General features: G+C 35.6%; 1 protein-coding gene across 3 annotated transcripts in view; it reads right to left on the minus strand.

The window, feature by feature from the left end:
- LOC148939446 (protein peroxidase GPX7-like) overlaps positions 1-19,830 on the minus strand; it is a 44,278-nt gene extending 24,448 nt beyond the window's left edge. Inside the window, exons 1-3 of one of the 3 annotated variants that reach the window (XM_089106708.1) lie at positions 19,788-19,830; positions 5,610-5,768; positions 2,240-2,504 (exon numbers count right to left, since the gene is read on the minus strand). In XM_089106708.1, coding sequence (XP_088962834.1) covers positions 2,240-2,504; positions 5,610-5,747 — 403 coding nt within the window. In that variant the 5' untranslated portion in view covers positions 5,748-5,768; positions 19,788-19,830. Of the gene's footprint in view, positions 1-2,239; positions 2,505-5,609; positions 5,769-19,381; positions 19,404-19,745 lie in introns of those variants that run through there. The other 2 variants (XM_089106707.1, XM_089106709.1) reach the window with 2 other exon arrangements.
- Positions 19,831-22,862: the final 3,032 nt, after the last annotated feature.

The raw sequence follows: 22,862 nt of genomic DNA on the forward strand, positions 1-22,862 counted from the left end.
GCGGTAATTATCTATATTTTTGATATTATTTAATTTTTTGGTATAAAAGGCTGCTACCAAAAATAAGGACTTGTTCTCACAGTTACAACATATTATGCTATGAACATGAAACAATTATAAACATATTTGACATGTGATTTCCCCCTTTATTAATTTTTGAAGTGAAACATTCCATCTCTTATTTATAGCCTAGCATGACCTTACGAATGTTGTTCTTAGTAATTGAACTCGAGATCATTCAGGCATCTTTTAAGGAATGGTTTTAAATGATCATGTGACTGCCCCAAGAATTAGAACGCATATTTATTTTAAACATGATTTTTGATTTCTTTCCATGTTGGTATTTCGGCGTTTTTAATTTACTATTTATAAAATGGTGCTGAACTTGAAACCTGACAGCTCTCCAGGTAGTAGTCACTGAGCAAGGTTCGAAAATAAAGCAGATGTCCTCTTTTAAAACAAACACTTCATAAACAGACTTTAGTAGAACATTAGGATATTTTTACATTGTTAATAAAGACCTTGCAGATTTTAGTCTAAATAATTGCATAGTTGAAGTCCCCCTCTCCTATAGGCACCATTAAAGGGAGGAGGTAATTGTCTCCCTGAGAAAAAAGCCAATAAAGAGTCAGTTTGGGACATCGGCTGACATTTTTGCAGTAACTATGGATGCATATGTAGTGGTAATTCTGTAAGAGAGATAGCTAATCAGGAACTGACTGATGGTTCAATCAACTGGAATACAAAGAATTGTGATGAAATAATGTAAACATATTTTAGCAGCAAGAGGAAATCTATCGGTATTAATAGCGGAGTTAAGGCCCAACTGACACCCAAGTCCTCCAATAAATAGAGAAACAGAAGCATAAGATTTAATGAGCCTATATATATTGTGCTAGGAGTATTAACCCAAGGCAAATCCCCCGCAAAAAAAATTCCTATGATGGAAGTGCACAGAGGTAACAGGCTGGGACTAAGAAGTGCGATTAATTACTTCCCATGGACATGGTCTAGTACAGACAACTATAGTACATGATGCCACTTCACCCCTTACGATCGAGAGTGCGTCCACCAGGCGTACATCATAAGGTACCTCTAAGGGAAATAAAAAAAAAAAAATTAAATAATATGGAGTCAAACTCCAAGCTAGAAAACAGCAAATTTGAAATTAACACAACTAATTATTCCAAATAAGCAAGCAATAGTTTAAGCAAAGAAAGTTTAGTCTTTAAAGTAAAGAAAATAATAAGAAAAGCTTGCTATTCCAATATAATGACCCTTGTATTTCAGCAGTCGTTTTTTCAAAATCAAACTTGTAATGAAATTAATCCAACAAAACTCCCAGGAAGAGGCAAAAACAAATTTGGTGCGAAAAAACAGCGTTTTTGTATCTTAACACATCTACCTTGGGACATCTATAGGGAGTTTATAAAAATTGAATTTGAAGTTGTGCTATAAAGAAGCTACAGGGAGCTAATTATTGATGGCTAAATCGATAACTAAATTATGTCCTACTTAGGCTGCTACTTCTGGTCATTCTAAGGGTAACCTCAGCGGTTTAATCGTAATAAATTCTATCCTATTGTGAAATTCCATTCAGAAAGTGAGGTCATTCAATTAAACTAGCTTAGTCCTATCATGCTTTTCCATTTCTCAATCAGCCCATCTTTTCCTCCTACTTCTCAATCTCCTCTTCTTTCTTTTCTCTTTCTCCAAAGCTTAATAGGTTCCTCAAAAGCCCTCAAGTATCCTGATTTCTCTCACTAATTTTTAATTCGCTGAATCCTTATTTTGATAGGGTGGGTGGTTTCCAAATTTCAGCCATTCATTGCTTCAAGTACGACTGACAATATTTATGAATGCTATTAAAATACAAACATTAAAATAAATCAAAAAAGTTTAAACTCTGACCAAGTATAAGCAGAAAAGGGAAAAATTCAACCAGCAATTAAACGGAAATTATCAAAATTTTAGACTAAAGGTAAAGTGATTATAGTTCAAACAGCCAACAATTTAGCTTGATTGGAGGAGGACTATCGCACCACTCAGTCCCTCCCGCTAAGTACATATTAAATATATAAATACCGAACCAAGCTCAATTTGGTCCAATGGATCAGAATCAGTTCTTTTTAGTCGAAGCAGGATTAGGAGCAATTTTGGGCATCGTCCCATTAATATTATTAAAATGCTATCATTTTACAGTGAATTGTTCATTTTTTCTTTTCTTTTACCTACTTACCAACAAGGTTTCTAAACGCGGGATGTGAATTATCACCAATGACATCTATCTTCGAAAACACAGGAAACTCAACACGATAATTTCCGTACACAAAATTCTTGATGTCGTAGCTGGTACCTGGCTCCTGGTCTCCAAACTGATTGCACGGAAATGCCAAAACTTGAAATTTATATTCGAAGCCCAGTATATCTTGCATTCGTTTTAAAGCTTTATAATGAGAATCGGTGAATCCACATTGACTAGCAACGTTGACGACCAGCGATACCTTAAAACAACCAAGATCAATGACAAAGAAATATAACAAGTAATTTTTAAAACGGAACCATTGCAACTGTAAGGAAAAGAAGAACAAAGGGTCAAATATTAATAGTTCTACTACCGATACCTTCTTCCAGCACAAAGCAGCCTGGAGCCAACGCAGCCATGCAAGCTTATTTTTCACCTAATCTTTTCAGAGCTCCCCCTCCCTTGTCCCTCTCGTGAAGTTGCTATTTTACTTCAATTCTTTCTTAAGACCTCATATTCTGGTTCAGCTTTAAATGGATTGCCAAAAAAGCACAAAGTTTAGTAATCTATAATCCTTAACTCATAAAACTTTGTATACGGCAGTTATCTAAAACTTTCTTTCATAATAGCCCCAGAGAGGAGGATCATACTATGTTTTTCTACAGCTTATTATTTGATATGCAATCATTCAAACAAGTACCAGAAGTTATCCTTAGAAAATTCAACTGGAAACCATTTAGCCTGTCTTCCTTAGCCTTTCGAAATATCCACATTACTCAAAAGCCATATTCAACTACTGTCAATACTCCGGATTTTAGAATCCAGGATTTTAGAATTAACACAGTTCCGTATTTTTTTTTGGAAAATTGGCACCTTGGGATTTTCTGGCTGGAAAAAAAGATCTAGATAGGTCAAAATTTGAGAAAATTCGTCAAGAGCCTTAACTTCGGAAAAAAAAATCATGAGTAATGTCATATTTATGAGCATATTTCAAAAGCACAAATGCGCCATTTCCACCTCAGGGGTGGTTCTATTGCTTTTAGGATCTATGACGCATTTAAAAATACACAACAAACATAGCTAAATATAAAATACCAAATTTAATGAGTCTATTTACAAAAGGTGTTTTCAGCAGTTTAATAATACCTGGAGGACAGAAACGTAAATTAAAAATTGCTCAAAATGGACAAACTGAACTATCAAATGAGACAAGATCAAGAGGACGACTTGAGACATGCAAAATTCACAAAAGGTGAAACTGAAAAAACCTAGACCGTAAAATGTGACAAAAACAATCCAAGCAGCTAGGGCAAAGGGCATTGGAAAAATATCTGAAGTAATGATAAACGAAAATAAAGAATAAAAAATATGCAGTTAGAGTACTAGGAAAAGCGACAATTACAATTAAAAGTTAAAGTGGAAAACAAAGAAATTTGCGGTTAATAGATAAGCAGCAACGAAAATTACAACGACTCAGAAAAAAAATTGAAGAACAAAGAAATGTGCAGTTAAAAGACAAGCGGCAGCGAAAATTACGTGTCAAAAAAAGAAAGTGAAGAACAGAAAAAAATGTGGTTACTTAAAAAATGTCTTAAGTAATTATAAACGAAATTGAAGAACTGAGAAATAAAAGGTTAAAAGATAAGCGGCAGCAAGAAGTAGAACGAGGCAAAAATCAAAGTGGCAAAAATCAAAGTGAAGAACAAAAAATTACAAAGACTCAGAAACAAAAGTGAAGAACAAAGAAATGTGCAGGTAAAATATAAGTGGCAGCGCAAATTACGAGTCAAAAAAGAAAGTGAAGAAGAGAATAAAAATGTGGTTACTTAAAAAATGTTTGAAGTAATGATAAACGAAATTGGAGAACATGAGGTTATGAGGTTATATGAGGTTATAAGAAATATGAGGTTAAAAGATATGCGGCAGCAAGAATTACAACGAGACAAAAACCAAAGTGAAGAACAAAAACATGTGGTTACAAGACGTGCGACAATGAGGATCAGAATGAATCATAAATGACAGTGAAGAACAAAGAATTAAGTGGTTGGAAGATATGTGACAGCGCGAACAAAACAAATGCAGTTAGAAGATAAGCGACAGCTAGAATCACAAGCGACAGGGAGAACCGAAGTGTGTCAAAAATGAAAGTAAAGAACAAAGAATTTTGTGGTTAGCAGACACGCGAAAGCGAGAATCAGAACATGTCAAAAATTGAAGTGAAGAACAAAGAACGGTGCTGTTAGAAGACAAGTGACAGCAAGAATCAGAACAAGTCCAAAATGAAAGTGAAGAAGAAAGAAATATTACGATAGACGAACAACCCTATCGCAATCTTCGACGTCAACAAACTGTGGCACACAACTCAGTACAAGCCTACAAAGATGCCGTAAACGACGCAAGTGTTAATTAGAAGTCATTGGGACCCTTCAACGTTGTATGTATTCACTGTGGTGTCCTCCATTTTCCCGCAGAAACAGTAACCAACAAAGGCAATTTATTTGGAGGTTGTTGCTTAATCGAATTGCATTGCCAGCTCCACAATTTCCAAGTTGATTGGTTTGGCCTTTTTATAGGACGTCACTTGCTCTCTAAAGAGCTCCAGAAACAAATACAAAACTTGAACTCATGTTGTGCTTTAGATTCATTCAACGTATTCGATGATCGAACCATCGATAGCTGTAATGTTTTCAGCTTCAACGTAGCTTATCACAAAATCAATCTAGCGCCACATCCATCACAGATCCCTGAAGGTGATTTTTAACCACCTTCATATGATCAAAGATTCATTTTAGACCCCGATGAAGCTGTTAAAGAAAGCCTTGCATATCCTTTAAATTATGGAATCTCTCGTAATCTAATGGATCTCTTGGAAGAAATATTGCAAGACACAAACAACCATGCCAAAAGTTACATGTCGTATTTTATTATAAGTCTCTTTCTTTTATATATTTATGTTTTGCTGAGGACGGCCCTTGGACATAGAGTCGAAATATTCATTTAAATATAGAATACCACTCTCTTACGAAAAGATTTCCCTATTGTTCTTCTTTTCTTGATGTTTATGATGGAAAAGCAGTGTGGTCTTTGTCGTTATTTACGTCTACGCTAAGAGCTCTATAGGTATACCTTAGAACTGTCAACATCTGACATTGCAATGTTTAGTGTTATTTTCTGACGCTAAAAAAAAGGCGGGCCTATCCAATGTCTTAAACAAATATGTTACTCCCAATTTCCCCCAATATAAATATGATTATACAGAGCTTCGAGAGGCGAAAGGGATAATATTATATCCGTGATAAAAAGAATACACAAGAATACATAGATATCACAAACATAGTAAAAAGGAAAGCCAAAATATCATTACTGTTCCTCTATATTTCTCAAGCGACAATGGGTTGCCATCCAAGTCATTGACTTGAAATGAGTAAAAGTCCACATCTGGAGACATATTAGATGCAACTAACCCAAAAACAGCAACGAAGCAACTAAAAATTAGTCTCATTTTCCTGTGATCACAAGGTTCCTGAAATAAGAAATAACAACAAACAATATAACAAATGAAGCATTAAATGACAATAATAGCAGACTAGTCTGTTGAATTATTTGTTGGTTATTTCATATTATCAAATTAATATAATTCAAGCATTTCAACTATTTGAAAAATGACACTAAATCTTGGCCTAAAACAGAGATGAGAATACATTACTCATCATGAGTGCAGACGATTTTAAGCCTTGGAAGATGAGAAGAAAACTATTTCTTAGAGGAGGGGGCAGTGGCATTGCTAGAAAAAAGACATTATTATGCTGCTTCTTGTCTTGGGAGAAACAAATCTAAGGCATAGAAATTCATCACTTTTTTATGCCCTTATGCCCTTCTAATTATGATAGTATACATTTTTAAGCATAGCCTACAACTCTTGGAGAATTAGCCAATTTCTTCAAAACAGATACACCAGGGATTTCAATTTTCCTTCAAATTAACTGCACATTAAGGTAAATTAATTATATAAATAAACTCAATATTAGACACTTGGAAGTGCAACTCAGAGTGGCAAAAATGGTCCGCTGGTCTCACAGACATTTTAAAATTAGAACACACCATTTTCACTACTTTGAACTAGCAGTCCATACAAAACGGAGCCCGACCAATTAGCTTTAACAACTGAACCACTGGTCTTAAATTCAACCACTAGTGTCATAAAACCTTGTTGCTGGGGATCAATAAAAATAGTTTTTCTTTGCATTTTTTCATATTTTTCAATGGTATTTTACTTGAAATAGAATGAAAGCAAGGCTTTGTATAGATGGAGTAATTACAGCTACATTTTAGCCCTTTGGAACTTGGAGTGCTCCGAATAAGAAGCCATAGGCAAATTGAGCCGAAGATGGGATCAAATAGTCCGGTAATAAATCATACAGTTCATGGAAACGAACTGCAAGTAAGGAGAGACTCGGCCCAAAAGTAACTTAAACTCTACAAAACAAAATTTCGATAACAAAGGATACATTAACAGAATTGGCTTTTTATGCTTATTCCAAATATATAAAATTGATTAAGTTTAATGTTACCCCTGAATAGCTACGAGTCTGAGAAAATTTGCCTGATTTTCACAAAGGGGGAAAAACTACTACTACTACTACTACTGCAACTAACAACTAACAACTCACCACAGCACTAAGCCGCCCGAGGCCAACAGAGCTACGAACGCCCCACCTCTATCCCAATCTATTGAAAGCCGCCCTCTTTGTATATATAATAGTATTGGAAATAGTTCCCATTTCCAATAACTATGCCTTTAAGGATGACATAACCCCCATATCCTCGGAGAAAGGGCTACAAGTTATAAAATTCGCTAATAGTTTACGTACAGTATTTGTAGTTGGGAAATATATTGACGTTTTTCGGGGGGGGGGGGGGCTGCGGGGGTATATTTTACAGGGAGACTGTATCATTGGGGGAAGTTTCCGGGGAGAGGGGTGAATATTTCAGGGGAAATATTACACGGGGGAATTTCCTAGAATCCATATTCAAAACAAGATTCTCTTTGATGACTTAATTTTATATCAGGAGATTTTGTGGGAATTATCCCGGGGAAATTTTCAGCGGGGTGTGAATTCTCTTGGGGATATTTCTGTGGGGGGGGGGGAATTCCACGAGAGGAATTCTCCTTGGTGGAAATATTACCAGGAGAAATTCTCCATTGGGAATTTTCTACCAAAGAAACTTTCCATTGGGGAGGGTTCGGATTTCCGGGCGGAAATCACACACGGGAGGGACGTCTGGCATGACTTGAAAAAATGATCAGAAGTAAAATAAAAAAAAGTCTTTTTTTCTAATGAAAGTATGCTAAGAAGAATTTTTCAGGCAGTCAGCAAACAATTTTCTGGGAGAAATTTCAATGGAGAGGCGGGGTGGATTTCCCGGCGCTATTGAAAAAAAAAACAATGACAAATGAATTATAAATAGACTGTACAACTGAAAGTAAAGAACAATGTTAAAACTTAAGACGAACAGGAATTATTCCATATATATAAGTGGTTGCCCCCTCCTAGATACCCAGCTCGTTACGCTAAAGTTTGACCTTCTGCAGTAATAAAATAAGCAAAATATGACCTTGGTATTATTCCATATATAAAAGTGGTTGCCCCCTCCTAGATACCCAGCTCTTTACGCTAAAGTTTGACCTATTGCCCCAATAAAATAAGCAAAATACGACCTTGGTTGCAAGATTTCAAGAATATACTTTCAACTCACAACTTCTTAGAAATATTCTTAACTTGAATCGTTGATCTGAGCTATAGTTTCCATCTACGTTTTAAAACAGAAGTAACGATTGAAAGTACTATCCTTCCAGTTTTCAGTATGCAAATTTTGAAACAAATAAAAACTGTTGTGAGTTTTTCCAATCATAGGCAGTGCAATAGCGCTGCCTAAGTAAAGAACGATGTTGGCACAATGTAGTATTTATTGTTTTTTGTTTTTTTTTAGACCAGGGCACTTCGTATTGTGCCCTGCACTTCACTTCGGCACTTCGTCGTAGAAACTTCGAAAAGGGCTTGTTTGATTGGAAATTGGAAGGCCTTGTGCCCTTTTTAATAGCCGAAAGTGATTCGAGGGCAACTAACACCCCTTTCACGCCCATGATTTCCCCAAACACATCCAATCAAAATTTTGAGATAGCCATTTTGTTCAATGTAGTTGATTTCCAGATGGAAATTATGTTTTTGAGAAGGAAACTCCCCTCAAAGCCCTCAGCGCAAGGGTTGTAAGTTATGCCCTGGGGGCTTATAAGGGTTTTATAGAAAGCGTTGTCGTAGTAACTTCAAAAGAGCTCATTCGGTTGAAAATTCAAAGGGCTAGTGGCCTTATTAATAGTCAAAAGTGATTGAAGGGCAACTAACCCCCCTCTCCCGCCCAACATTTCCTTGAACACACCCAATCAAAATTTTGAGATAGACATTTTGTTCAACATAGTTGAAAGATCTGGAAATTATTATTTTGAGGAAGACACTCCCCCCGCAGCCCTCAGGGCAAGGGTTGGAAGTTATGCCCTGGGAGAATATAAGGTTTCTTAGAGAAAGCAGTGTCGTAGAAACTTCAAAAAGGGCTCATTCGATTGGAAATTCAAAGGGTTAGTGACCTTTTTATAGTCGAAAATGATTGGAGGGCAACTAACCCCCCTCTATAGCCCACCATTTCCCCAAACACATCCGATCAAAATTTTGAGATAGCTATTTTGTTCAACGTAGTTGAAAGGTCCGGAATTTATGTCTTTGAGGATGACCCTCCCCCCATAGCCCTCAGGGCAAGGGTTGTAAGTTATACCCTAGGGGCATATAAGGTTTTATAGAAAGCGTTGTCGTAAAAACTTCAAAAAGGGCGCACTCGATTGGAAATAATAATAATAATTAATAATTTATTTTTGACCCACTAACATTATAAAAAAGTGGAGTAACAAAAGAAAATAAAAGGAAAACACATACAAAACAAAACACATGCAAAACAATATCAATATAAAGAACTACAAATGCAAATCAGAACAATCACACAAGAGAGTGCCCTTTTTAATAGTTGAAAGTAATTGGAGGGCAACTAAACCCCCTCTCATGCCCACCACTTCCCCAAACACATGCAATCAAAATTTTGAGATATCCATTTTTTTCAACTTAGTTAAAAGTTTTGGATATTAGGTCTTTGAGGATAATAACCCCCTTATAGCCTGCAGGGTAACGGTTGTAAGTTATGCCCCGGGGGCATATACGGTTTTGATAGAAAGTCTTGTCACAGAAACTTCAAAAAAAGCTCATTTGATTGGAAATTGAAAGGGCTCGTCCCCTTTTTCATATTAGGAAGTGATTTCCCCAAACCCATCCAATCAAAAAATCAAAATTTTGAGATAAGCATTTTGTTCAACGTAGTTGAGGATTCTGGAAATTATGTCTTGGAGGATGACAAACCCCCTAAACCCCTCAGGGCGAGGGTTGTAAGTTTTGCCCTGGGGGCATGTAAGTTTCTTATAGAAGGTATCTTCGCAGATACTTTAAAAAGGGCTCATCTGACTGGAAATTGAAAGGGCTAGTGGCCTTTTTAATAGTCGAAAGTGATTGGAGGACAACTAACCCCCCTTTCACACCCACCATTTTCCCAAACATATCCAATCAAAATCTTGAGATAGAAATTTTGTTCAACGTAGTTGAAAAATCCAGAAAATATGTCTTTGAGGATGAAACTCCCCCTACAGCCCTCAGGGCAAGGGTTGTAAGTTGATGCCCTAGGGGCACATTAGGTTTTTTATAGAAAGCGCTGTCATAAAAGCTTCAAAAGGTGCTTACTCGACTGAAAGGGCAAGGGCAATTGAAAGGGCAAGTGCCTTTTTTAATATTTGAAAGTAATTGGAAGGCAACTAACCCCCCTCTCACGCCCACTGTTTCCCCCAACAAATCCAATCGAAATTTTAAGATATTCATTTTGTTCAACGTAGTTAAAAGTTCTGGAAATTAGGTCTTTGAGGATGATAAACTCCTCAGATCCCTCAGGGTAAGGGTTGTAAGTTATGCCCTGGGGGCATATAAGGTTCTTATAGAAAGTATTGTCGTAGAAACTTCGAAAAAAGTTATTTGATTTGACATTGAAAGGGCTATTGCCCTTTTTAATAGTCAAAAGTGTTCGGGGAGCAACTAACCCCCCTCTCACGCCCACCATTTCCCCAAACACATCCAATCAAAATTTTCAGACAGCCATTTTTTTCAACGTAGTTGAAAGTTCTGGATATTATGTCTTTGAAGATGATAAGGGCAAGGGTTGTAAGTTATGCCCTGGGGGCATATCAGGTTTTTATAGAGAGCGTTGTCATACAGACTTCGAAAATTCGAAAGGCTAGTGCCCTTTTTAATAGTCAAAAGTGATTGTAGGAAAACTAACATCCCTCCCACGCCCACCATTTCCCCAAAAACATCCAATAAAAATTTTGATATAGCCATTTTGTTCAAAGTAGTTGAAAAGTCCGGAAATTATGTCTTTAACCTCCTCATATCCCTCCAGGCAAGGGTTGTAAGTTATGCCCTTTTGTTCTTAGCTTTTAGGATGACACTCCCCCCCACAGCCCTCAGCGCAAGGGTTGTTAGTTATGCCCTGGGGGCATATAAGGTTTTTTATAGAAAGCGTTGTCGTAGAAACTTAAAGAAGGGTTCATTCGACTGGAAATGGAAAGTGGTAGTGTCCTATGTATAAGTCGAAAGGGATTGGAGGTCAACTAATGCCCCTCTCACTCCAATGGTATCCTCGAACAAATATAACCTAAGTTTTGAGATGGCCAATTCGTTTAACATTATTGAACGTTCTAAAAATTATGTCTTTGCCAGCGTTGTCGTAGAAACTTCAATTGGGAATTGAGAGGGCTACTGCCCTTATTAATAGTCAAAAGCAATCAGAGGGTAAATGTCCCCCTTGTCATTCATTTCCCCAAACACTTCTGATCAACATTTTGATATAGCCATTTTGTTGAACATAGTTGAAGGAAATTATGTTTTTGAGTATGACAACCCCCCATAGCCCTCAGGGCTACGATTGTAAGTTATGCCCTGGGGCTATATAATGTCTCATAAAAAGTGTTGTCGTAAAAACTTCAAAAAGGGCTCTTTCGATTGGAAACAAAGAGGACTAGTGTCTTTTTTATTAGTCAAGTGATCAGAGGGCAAATGCCCCTCTCCACGCCTATCATTTCCCCAAACACATCGAATCAAATTTTGATATAACCACTTTGAGGATAAAAAATGCCCCCAGCCATCAGGGCAAGGGTTGTAAGTTATGCCCTGGGGACATATAGTTTTTTTTTATAGAAAATGTGGTCATATAAACTTCGAAGGGAGCTCATTGAATTGGTAATCAGACGTTCTAGTGCTCTTTTTAAGAGTCAAAGTGATCAGAGGGCAGCTACCTTCCAGATAGCTCTTTTGAAACTACTAAAAAAACTTTAGTGTAAAGAGTGACCTATAGACTAGGGGGGCGACCCCCTCATATATGTAATAATTTCTGTTTGTTTTAAGTTTTAATGTTGCTTCTTACTTTCAGTTGAAAAAAAACTTGTTTTTTTATTTAATTTCAGATGCTCCCTGTAACCCCTACTCTGACCCCAACCCCCCACTAGAAAAAAATTTCTCCTGAAAATGCCTGTATACTTACCAGTAACCAATACTATATATAAACAATGGGCAAAGTTTATAACTTCCAACCCTTCCCCCGGGAACAGTGGGGGATTAAGTCATCCTCAAATACATATCAATTAGATTTTTGACTATGCTGAACAAAATGGCTATTTCAGAAATTTTATTGGGTGACAATGGGAAAAAAATGAGCATGGGAGGGGGCTAAGTTGCCCTCCAATTTTTTTGGTCACTTAGAAAGGGCACTAGAAATTTTAATTTCCATTTGAATGAGCCTTCTCATGATATTCTAGGACTTCTGGATCAATACGATCACCCCTGGGAAAAATAAAAAAATAAAAAAATAAACACGCATCCATAATCCTTCTTCTGGCAAAAAATACAAAATTCCACATTTTTGCAGATAGGAGCTTGAAACCTCTATACTAGGGTTCTCTGATATGCTGAATCTGATGGTGTGATTTTCATCAAAGTTCTATGACTTTTAGGGGTTGTTTTCCCTTTTTTTGAAAATGAGGCAAATTTTCTTGGGTGTGTAACTTTTGATGGGTAAGACTAAACTTGATGAAACTTTATTTATTTGAATTCAGCATAAAAAACAGATTTTTTTCTGATGTATCTGTTGGTATCAAAATTACGGGAATAGATTTGAACACTATGGAGGTGGGGCATATACTCTTTTAATATATAGGTTCTAAGAAACTCAAGAATTTCTGAGAAAAAAAAGGAAAGAAGTGAAGATAAAAGTTCTCCTGCTACAAAGTGTGTTAACTAGGATTATTCTGCATATTGTGAAGCAAGCATTGTTTCTTAACATGTTTCCTTATGTGGCTGGTCTCCTAGGCTTATAGGTCTACCCAACATAATAGTTATTGCTAATGAGCAAGTTGATTTCATGAATCTTAAATTTTGAAAAACCAGCACTTTTAACAAAAGTATTGAAAAAGTACTACTTTTAACAAAAAGGTATGAAACGTACAACTTTTACAGAGAGTACATTCAAAAAGTACTACTTCAGTCAAAAAATATTAGTATAGTACTTTGGTACTACTTGTGGCAACCTTACTTAGAGGTATCTAGTTTAACATGAGTTTGCTGACCAACAATACCTTGAAGTTCAGCATATATTAGCAACCGAATTCATAAATACTTTAGTGCCCAGAACCCACAGCCCCCAACTTGAAAAATAAATATAAGCATACTGTAGTATCAGTTCATAAGACTAAATATTAAGTTAGTTTACCTCTAATAAAGTAAACTTATGATTGTTTTTTCATTAAAATTAATTTAAAAAACTTTTTCCACAAAATAAGTTTTCAAAGAAAAGTAAAGAACCCCATTAAACCAAAAATGAGCAAAAATAAAATAATCTACCAAGCATGAAACTACCACAAATCAGCATCGATAAATAAATGAAACCCAAAACGAACAGAAATTACAAGAAATAACCAAGTCAAACTCAAAACAAGCAGAAATTAACAAGAGTAGGGCTCAAAACCCCTATGCTGTCCCAAGGCCAGAAAATAATTTGCACTTTACTGAAAAACTATGAGTGTTTTTACTTTTATAGCTTTAATAAATCAAATATTATTAACATTTTGATTACTAAATATCAGTATATGTATATTAAACTGACAATGTTCATTCATTTGTGTTTTTTCAGTAAAGTGCAAATTATGTTCTGGCCTTGGAATGGCATAGGGGTTTTGAGCCCTACTCATGTTAATTTCTACTCATTTTGAGTTTGACTGGGTTATTTATTTTAATTTCTGTTTGTTTTGGGTTTCATTTATTTATTGATACTGATTTGTGGTAGTTTCAAGCCTGGTAGATTATTTTATTTTTGTTTATTTTTGGTTTAATGGGGTTCTTTACTTTTCTTTGAAAAACTTATTTTGTGGAAAAAGTTTTTTAATTAATTTCTGTTTTATATTGACAAAGTCTTATCAGGGAAAAAAGAAAATAATTCTTTAATTTTTATTTTTTTGTTAAGACTACAGTTTGGCTTACTATTTGTATCCTGGAGAAAAATTTTCAGCAATTTTTAACAACATACACCCTTTTAAAAATTTACACAAATAGTAGTGTTTAATTTAGTTTCATACCTCCTCTAGTTGACCTGAAATACAAAACTTGACACCATTTGCAAAATAAATCTGTTTACTTTCTTTGATAGCTTGGATACACTTACGCTATTTTGAGTTGGTCAAATTTTAAGAGCAGAAGTGGCCCTTAAAGTTTGAACATAATACCCTCAGTCACTCTTGGGATACTGCTGAAATGGCCTATTGGGAATTAGCATTGACACAGTGCATTTTGAATTAATCTTAAGGCAACATTTATTTCATAAACATAATAGGCAAATGGGAGGGTGGGCATAGGAGTGGGAATAGTTGCCCTCCAATCACTTTTGACTATTAGCCCTTTCTATTTTCAATCAAATGAACCCTTTTCAATGTTCCTAAGACAACTCCTTTGATATGAAGTGCCCTGTTCTAAACAAAAAAAAAATAATAATACATTGTACCCAAATCAATGTTTACTGTAAAAATGTCAAGCCTTCCAATAGTTTTCGACTATTAAAAAGGGCACTAGGCCTCTCAATTTCTAATCAAATGAGCCCTTTTGAATTTCTTCAACAACCCTTTCTATAAACACCTTATATGCCCCAAGGGCATAAATTACAACCCCTGCCCTGAGGGCTGTGAGGGGGTTGTCATCCTCAAAGACCTAATTTCCAGAACTTTCTACTGTGTTAAACAAAATGGCTATCTCAAAATTTTGGTTGGATGTGTTTGGGGAAATGGTGGGCATAAGAAGGGTGTTAGTTGGTCTCCCATCACTTTCAACTATTAAAAAAGGCACTAGCCCTTTTAATTTCCAATCAAATGAGCCCTTTTGAAGTTTCTATGACAACATTTTCAATAAAAACCTTATATGCCCCCAGGGCATAACTTACAATCCTTGTCCAGAGGGCTGGGGGGGGGGGTGTCATCCTCAAATACCTAATTTTTAGAACTTTCAACTATGTTGAAGAAAATTGCTATCTCATAATTTTAATTAGATATGTTTGGGGAAACGGTGGGCGTGAGAGGAGGGTTAGTTGCCCTCCAATTACTTCCGACTAATAACAAGGGCACTAGCCCTTTCAATTTCCAATCAAATGAGCCCTTTTTGAAGTTTCTACAACAATGCTTTTTATAGAAACCTTATATGCCCCAGGGCATGACTTACAACCCTTGACCTGAGGGTTGTGAGGGGGTTGTCATCCTCAAAGACTTAATTTCTGGACCTTTCAACTATGTTGAACAAAATGGCTATATCAAAGTTTTTATTGGATGTGTTTGCGGAAATGGTGGGCGTCAGAGGGGGTTAGTTGCCCTCCAATCACTTTCGACTATTAAAAAGGTTACTACCCATTTCAATTTCCAATCAAATATTTCCTTTTTCAAGTTTCTATGACAATGCTTTCTATAATAAAAAAAACCTTATATACCCCAAAGGAATAACTTACAACCCCTGCCCTGAGGGCTGTGGGGGGAGTGTCTTCCTCAAAAATATAATTCCAGAGTTTTTAACTATGTCAAACAAAATGGCTATCTCAAAATTTTGATTGGATGTGTTTGGGGAAATGGTGGGTGTGAAATGGGTGTTAGTTTATCCTTGAATCACTTTTGACTTTTAAATAGGGCACAAGCCTTTCTAATTTCCAATCAAATGACCCCTTTTTAAAGTTTCTACAACCTCACTATCTATAAAAACCTTATATTAGTGATTTAAGGGCAACTAACCCCCCTCTCATGCCCACCTTTTCCCAAACACATCAAATCAAAATTTTTAGATAGCCATTTTGTTAAATGTATTTAAAAGTTTTAGAAATTAGGTCTTTGAGAATGATAACCACCTCAAAGCCCTCAGGGCACGGGTTGTAGGTTAGGCCCTGGGGGCATATAAGGTTTTTATTGAAAATGTTGTCATAGAAACTTCCAAAGGGCTCATTTGATTGGAAATTAAAAGGGCTAGTACTTTTTTTAATAGTTCAAAGTGATGGGAGACCAACTAACACCCTACTTATGCCCACCATTCCCCCAAATACATCCAACCAAAATTTTGAGATAGCCATTTTGTTTAATACAGTAGCAAGTTCTGGAAATTAGGTCTTTGAGGATGACAACCCCCTCACAGCCCTCAGGGCAGGGTTGTAATTTATGCCCTTGGGGCATATAAGGTGTTTATAGAAAGGGTTGTTGTAGAAATTCAAAAGGGCTCATTTGATTGGGAATTGAAAGGCCTAGTGCCCTTTTTAATAATCAAAAATTATTGGAAGGCTCGACATTTTTATAGTAAACATTGATGTGAGTACAATGTATTATTATTTTTTGTTTAGAACAGGGCACTTCATATCAAAGGAGTTGTCTTAGGAACATTGAAAAGGGTTCATTTGATTGAAAATAGAAAGGGCTAATAGTCAAAAGTGATTGGAGGGCAACTATTCCCACTCCCTTGCCCACCCTCCCATTTGCCTATTATGTTTAAGAAATAAATGTTGCCTTAAGATTAATTCAAAATGCACTGTGTCAATGCTAATTCCCAATAGGCCATTTCAGCAGTATCCCAAGAATGACTGAGGGTATTATGTTCAAACTTTCAGGGCTACTTCTGCTCTTAAAATTTAACCAAATCAAAATAGCGTAAGTGCATCCAAGCTATCAAAGAAAGTAAACAGCTTTATTTTGCAAATGGTATCAAGTTTTGTATTTCAGGTCAACTAGAGGAGGTATGAAACTAAATTAAACACTACTATTTTTGCAAATTTTTAAAAGGGTATATGTTGTTAAAAATTGCTGAAAATTTTTCTCCAGCATACAAATAGTAAGCCAAACTATAGTCTTAATAAAAAAAATCAAAGAATTATTTTCTTTTTTCCCTGATAAGACTATGTCAATATAAAACAAACAGAAATTAATTAAAAAAACTTTTTCCACAAAATAAGTTTTTTGAAGAAAAGTAAAGAACCCCATTAAACCAAAATTGAACAAAAATAAAATAATCTACCAGGCATGAAACTACCACAAATCAGCATCAATAAATAAATGAAACCCAAAACAAACAGAAATTAAAATAAATAACCAAGTCAAACTCAAAATGAGTGGAAATTAACATGAGTAGGGCTCAAAAACCCAATGCCATCCCAAGGCCAGAACATAATTTGCACTTTACTGAAAAAACACAAATGAATGCGCATTGTCAGTTTAATATACATATACTGATATTTAGTAATCAAAATATTAATAATAATTGATTTATTAAAGTTATAAGAGCAAAAACACTTATATTTTTTCAGTAAAGTGCAAATTATGTTCTGGCCTTGGGACGGCATAGGGGTTTTGAGCCTTAGTCATGTTAATTTCTACTTGTTCTGAGTTTGATTTGGTTATTTCTGTTCGTTTTGGGTTTCATTTATTTATTGATGCTGATTTGTGGTAGTTTCATGCTTGGTAGATTATTTTATTTTTGCTCATTTTTGGTTTAATTGGGTTCTTTACTTTCCTTTGAAAAATTTATTTTGTGGAGTTTTTTTTGATTAATTTTAAAGAAAAACAACTATAAGTTCACTGTATTAGAGGTAAACTGATACTACAGTATGCTTATATTTATTTTTCAAGTTGGGGGCTGTGGGTTCTGAGCACTAAAGTATTTATGAATTTGGTTGCTAATATATGCTGAGCTTCAAGGTATTGTTGGTCAGCAAACTCATGTTAAACTAGATACCTCTAAGTAAGGTTGCCACAAGAAGTACCAAAGTACTATTCTAATACTTTTTGACTGAAGTAGTACTTCCTGTAAAAGTAGTACTTTTCATAACTTTTTGTGAAAAGTAGTACTTTTTTAATACTTTTGTTAAAAGTGCTGGCTTTTCAAAATTTAAGATTCATGAAATCAACTTGCTCATTAGCAATAATTATTATGTTGGGTAGACCTATAAGCCTAGGAGACCAGCCATACATAAGGAAGCATGTTAAGAAACAATTCTTACTTCAGAATATGCAGAATAATCCTAGTTTACACATTTTGCAGCAGGAGAACTTTTATCTTCACTTCTTTCCTTGTTTTTCTCAGAAATTCATGAGTTTCTTAGAATGGAACCTATACATTAATTACAAATAATTTTAAGTAATCATTAAATACAATTAATTGCATGCCTTAAGCTCTAAAGCCCTAGTACATTCCTTGTCTAGAACATAATTAATGATCATTAATCAGCAAAAAACTTCACTAAGCCCCACCTCTTAGCATCATTAATTAGAATCACTTGACATGGAATAACCCTTGCTGAAATTGGTTCCCAAAATCAGCTACATGTGCCTAGCCCTTTAACTAAAAAAAAACAAGTTTTTTTAACTGAATGTAAGGAGCAACATTAAAACTTAAAACAAACAGAAATGGTAAATTTCTACCAAATCATATTATTGACTGATACATAAAGTGAATATACCACTCAATGCCTTTTTTATGCCGATTACGAATATACTTATCATTTCTATTGGAAATGAATTTCAGCCCCCCCCCCCTATATATGCCAATTCAGGGTATATATTTCTACAACCTAACCTAACCCTGAATTGGCATATTTAGGGGGGGGGGGCTGGAATTAATTTCTGATAGAAATGATTATTATATTTGTAATCAGCATAAAAAAGGCATCAAATGGTGTATTCACTTTATTCCTAACTCAATAATATGATTTGGTAGAAACTTACCACAGAAATTATTCCATATATGAAAGGGGCTGTCCCCTCCTCAGTGCCTTGCTCTTTATGCTAAAGTTTGACTTTGTCTCACAACTTTAATTTTTAAAACAATAAAAAACTTTAGTGTAAAGAGTGAGGCATTGAGGTGGGGACAGGCCTAAAAAAAACAACTTGTTTTTTTTTAGTTAATTGCATCCTGAATCTAAACCAATATATATCTAAATATAGTGAAATAGAGCATAAAATAAGAAATCAAAAGATGTCAAAAATGCTTTGATACCAATTGCAACTGTCAATGGTCAAACACAGACACCATTGACAACTGTCAAAAATACCAACAAAATCATGAAAAAGAGCATAAAATTAGCAATATAAAAATGTCTCTATTTTTGTTCCAGCATGTCTACTTGTTGAGAGGTATTCTTAACATTTACAGTATTTTTATTAATTTAGTTTTACAAACAGTATATAAGCATCAGTAAACAAGAGTTTTGCTATTGAAAATGAGTTGTAGCTTTGAAAATAGGTAAATTTTTAGCAATTCACATCATTGACTAATGAATAAAAAAAACATACCACTTGATGCCTTTTTTTGCTCTTTCCAAATGTAATAATTATTTTTGTTGGAAATGAGTTTTACCCCCACCTTTATATAGGCCTATACCAATTCAGGGTATATATTTGCACATTAGGGGGGTGAGGGTAAAGTTTAAACTTACCTCCCATTTACATCAGAAATAAAATTTACCCCCCCCCCTAATGTGTAAATATATACCCTGAATTGGTATAGGCCTATACAGGGGTGGGGGTAAAATTCATTTCTGACAAAAATGATTATTTAGAAAGAGCATAAAAAGGCATTGAGTGGTATGTTAACTTTATTTTTAAGTCAATAATATGAATTTCGAAAAATTTACCGAAAATACAAATGTATATTATTGAGCTAGGTCTAGGCTATGTTTGAAAATAGCATTAGCCTAACCCAAGTGAAGAACATAATGGTAAGTTAGATTTTTTTTATTTGGCTATAATAAACCTCAACCAATTTTACTCCATATAAGATTCAACTAAGCGTTGCCTTACACAGCCAACGAGCATTTTAACGGAATATGTAAAATTACATACAAAAAAAACAATTTTGTCTGATATTTAAAAAAGTCACTCAAGCAAACCAAGGTTGTCAACACAGACAAAATAATTACGAGCATTTCACCAAACAAATGAAAAGAAAATCGTTAGTAAATAATGATAGGCTTATACAGTATACACTAATAAAACGTGTTGGGGACCTTTAGGTAAAGGATTATGTTTTTTAAAAGGCTTTCAACTGTTTCAACAAGAAAGAGAATTTATATACGAAACCTGAGTTTCAGCAAAAAACAGAAATGAAAAACTATGATTTAAAATCCTTTACCTAGATTATTTGAAAAAAACTACGTTTTCTAAAGAGTTAAAGAGGCTGAGTTACAAGGTCGAACCTTAAAACGTACAGGGATTAGGAGGCACAGTTGGGGCTACCACCCCCAAACCCCCGCTTTCGCAGCCTTTAAATATAAAAAAATTTCTTTAAACTGAAAGTAAGGAGCGACATTAAAACTTAAAAAGAACAGAAATTATTCCGTATATGAAAGAGGCTGTGCCCTCCTCAACGCCTCGCTCTTTACGCTAAAGTTTGACTTTCTCACAACTCTTTTTTTAAACAATAAAAACTTTAGCGTAAAGAGCGAGGCGTTGAGGAGGGCACAGCCTCTTTCATATACGGAATAATTTCTGTTCTTTTTAAGTTTTAATGTCGCTCCTTACTTTCAGTTTAAAGAAATTTTTTTTATATTTAAAGGCTGCGAAAGCGGGGGGTTTGGGGGTGGTAGCCCCCCAACTGTGCCTCCTAATCCCTGTACGTTTTAAGGTTCGACCTTGTAACTCAGCCTCTTTAACTCTTTAGAAAACGTAGTTTTTTTCAAATAATTTCTGCACGTTTTTGTACAGTTTATTACTTATTATTGCTTGACTAACTGTTAGCTGATCGTGTCAGGAGTTAAAGTTGGGGGCTGCCGCCCCCCAAACCCCCCGCTCTTGAACATTCTTGTGTTAAGGCTTTTAATTCCTGAATACTCAAATCACGTCGTACAGGGTGCCTCCTAATCCCTGTACGTTTTAAGGTTCGAACTTGTGACTCAGCCTCTTTAACAGCCCCCCAACTGTGCCTCCTAATCCCTGTACGTTTTAAGGGTCGACCTTGTAACTCAGCCTCTTTAACTCTTTAGAAAACGTAATTTTTTTCAAATAATTTAAAAAAGAAACTGAGTTTCTTTTCAAAGTATATAAAAAAGTTGCTCTGATGGTGAATCGAACCCGAGTTTTCCGCCTGAAAGTCTGAAGTCTCAGCCGCTGGACTATACAAACACAATAGTAATTGTTGTTTAGCAAATAGAAGGTATTTTCGACGCAAGCAAATTCCCAAAAATCTTGATATGTGGTTTTTGGAAAACAGGGAAGGAGTGATCAGATTGAGCTGAAATTTCGACGATAAGCTCCCAGGCCCCAGGAAAGCTTATCCTCTAAATTTCAGCCCGATCAGACAACGTTACAGGGGGGGTGGTGGAGGGAAAAATTAACATGGGCTAATATAGGAAAACGAGGTTTTTCGTAAATGTAAATTCGGGGGATAATTTTTTCGGTCTGAAAATATCAAAAGGCCCTAACAGGTCGAATTCTGCTTCGAATGAGTCCTCATTCAACCGGATCCGTTGCCAACTGTGGCCTGTAGGCGTGGCTAAGAAAAAAAAAAGAAATGAAGTTTAAGTGGCTATATTTGGTTTTTTGAAAACAGGGAAGGAGTGATCGGATTGAGCTGGAATTTCGAGGATAAGCTCCCGGGCCCTAGGAAAGCTTAACCTCTAAATTTCAGCCCAATCAGACAACGTTAAAGGGGGGCTGTGGTAGGAGGGTCCAAACTTCCGGCCCAGTTTACCCCATGAAGATAAAGTCGGAGGAGGATGAAATTTTGCAAGTTTCTTAGTTTGAGCTTGGGCTACAAAATGCAATTACCGCCGTCTCTCTGCGACCTCTAGGACCTGAAATCGCTTAACATTGTGGTGGGTCGCCTCTTTATAGAGGCACAAGTGTGCCTCCTTGACAGTAAAAAACACTCTTTGGCACTTGTATGATAAACCCACTACCGCTCAAGTTGTTCATTTACGGACACATTATAGGACCTTTTTTTGGTTAGTTTGTTTCAGCTTATTATGAGACAAGACAAAGAGAAGTAACCGAATAGATGAAAAACTTATAATATAGGCTATATATTTTCACATTGGGGAGGGGGGGTGTAAAGTATTTGGACATTGTGAAGTTAGAAAACAATTTTTACTACATAATATTCTGAATAATTGTACCTAACACTTTAGGCATGCAGACCCGCTATACTTTACCCCCGCCCCCCTAATTTGCAAATATATAGACCGAATTTGTTTCTAAATTATTATATTTTTATATTACTTTGGTAAATCAAACAGTTCGTGGTAACGAACTGTAAGTAAATAGCGAATCGGCTCAATAGTAACCGAAACTCTAAAAAACGGTATTTTGATACCAATAGGTACATCAAAAGAATCAAATTTTAATGCTGATTTCAAATATATAATTTAAATTAATTTAATTTAAAAACATCAAATTTAGTCCTAGCCATCAAAAGTTATGCGACAAAAGTTGGTCCGATTTTCGAAAAAAGGGGGAAAGATGCCTTAAAAAATATAGAACCTTAGTGAAAATCTTACCATCAGATTCAGCGTACCAGAGAATCCTACTGTAGAAGTTTCAAGCTCCTATGTGCAAAAATTTGAATATTGTATTTTTTGCCAAAAGAAAGATCACGGATGCATGCCTATTTGTTTTTATTCCAGAGGTGATCGTATCTACCCAGTGGTCCTAGAATATCGTGGGGGGGGGGGGGCTCATTGGAACAGAAATTAATATTCTAGGACGCTTTTTAAGTGACCAAAAAAATGGAGGGCAAGTGGGCCCCCTCCTACGCTCATTTTTTCCCCAAAGTAACCCGATCAAAATTTCGAGATAGCCATTTTGTCCAGCATGGTCGAAAATATGATAATTTTGTCTTTAAGATGACTTAATCCCCCAAAGTCCTTGGAGGAATGGCTGAAAGTTATGAACTTTACCCAATGTTAACATATAGTGTTGATT

Source organism: Artemia sp. Qi Xiang Cuo, chromosome 21 (assembly GCF_049724085.1).
Source record: "Artemia sp. Qi Xiang Cuo chromosome 21, ASM4972408v1, whole genome shotgun sequence".
NCBI classification, from domain to species: Eukaryota; Metazoa; Arthropoda; class Branchiopoda; order Anostraca; family Artemiidae; genus Artemia; species Artemia sp. Qi Xiang Cuo.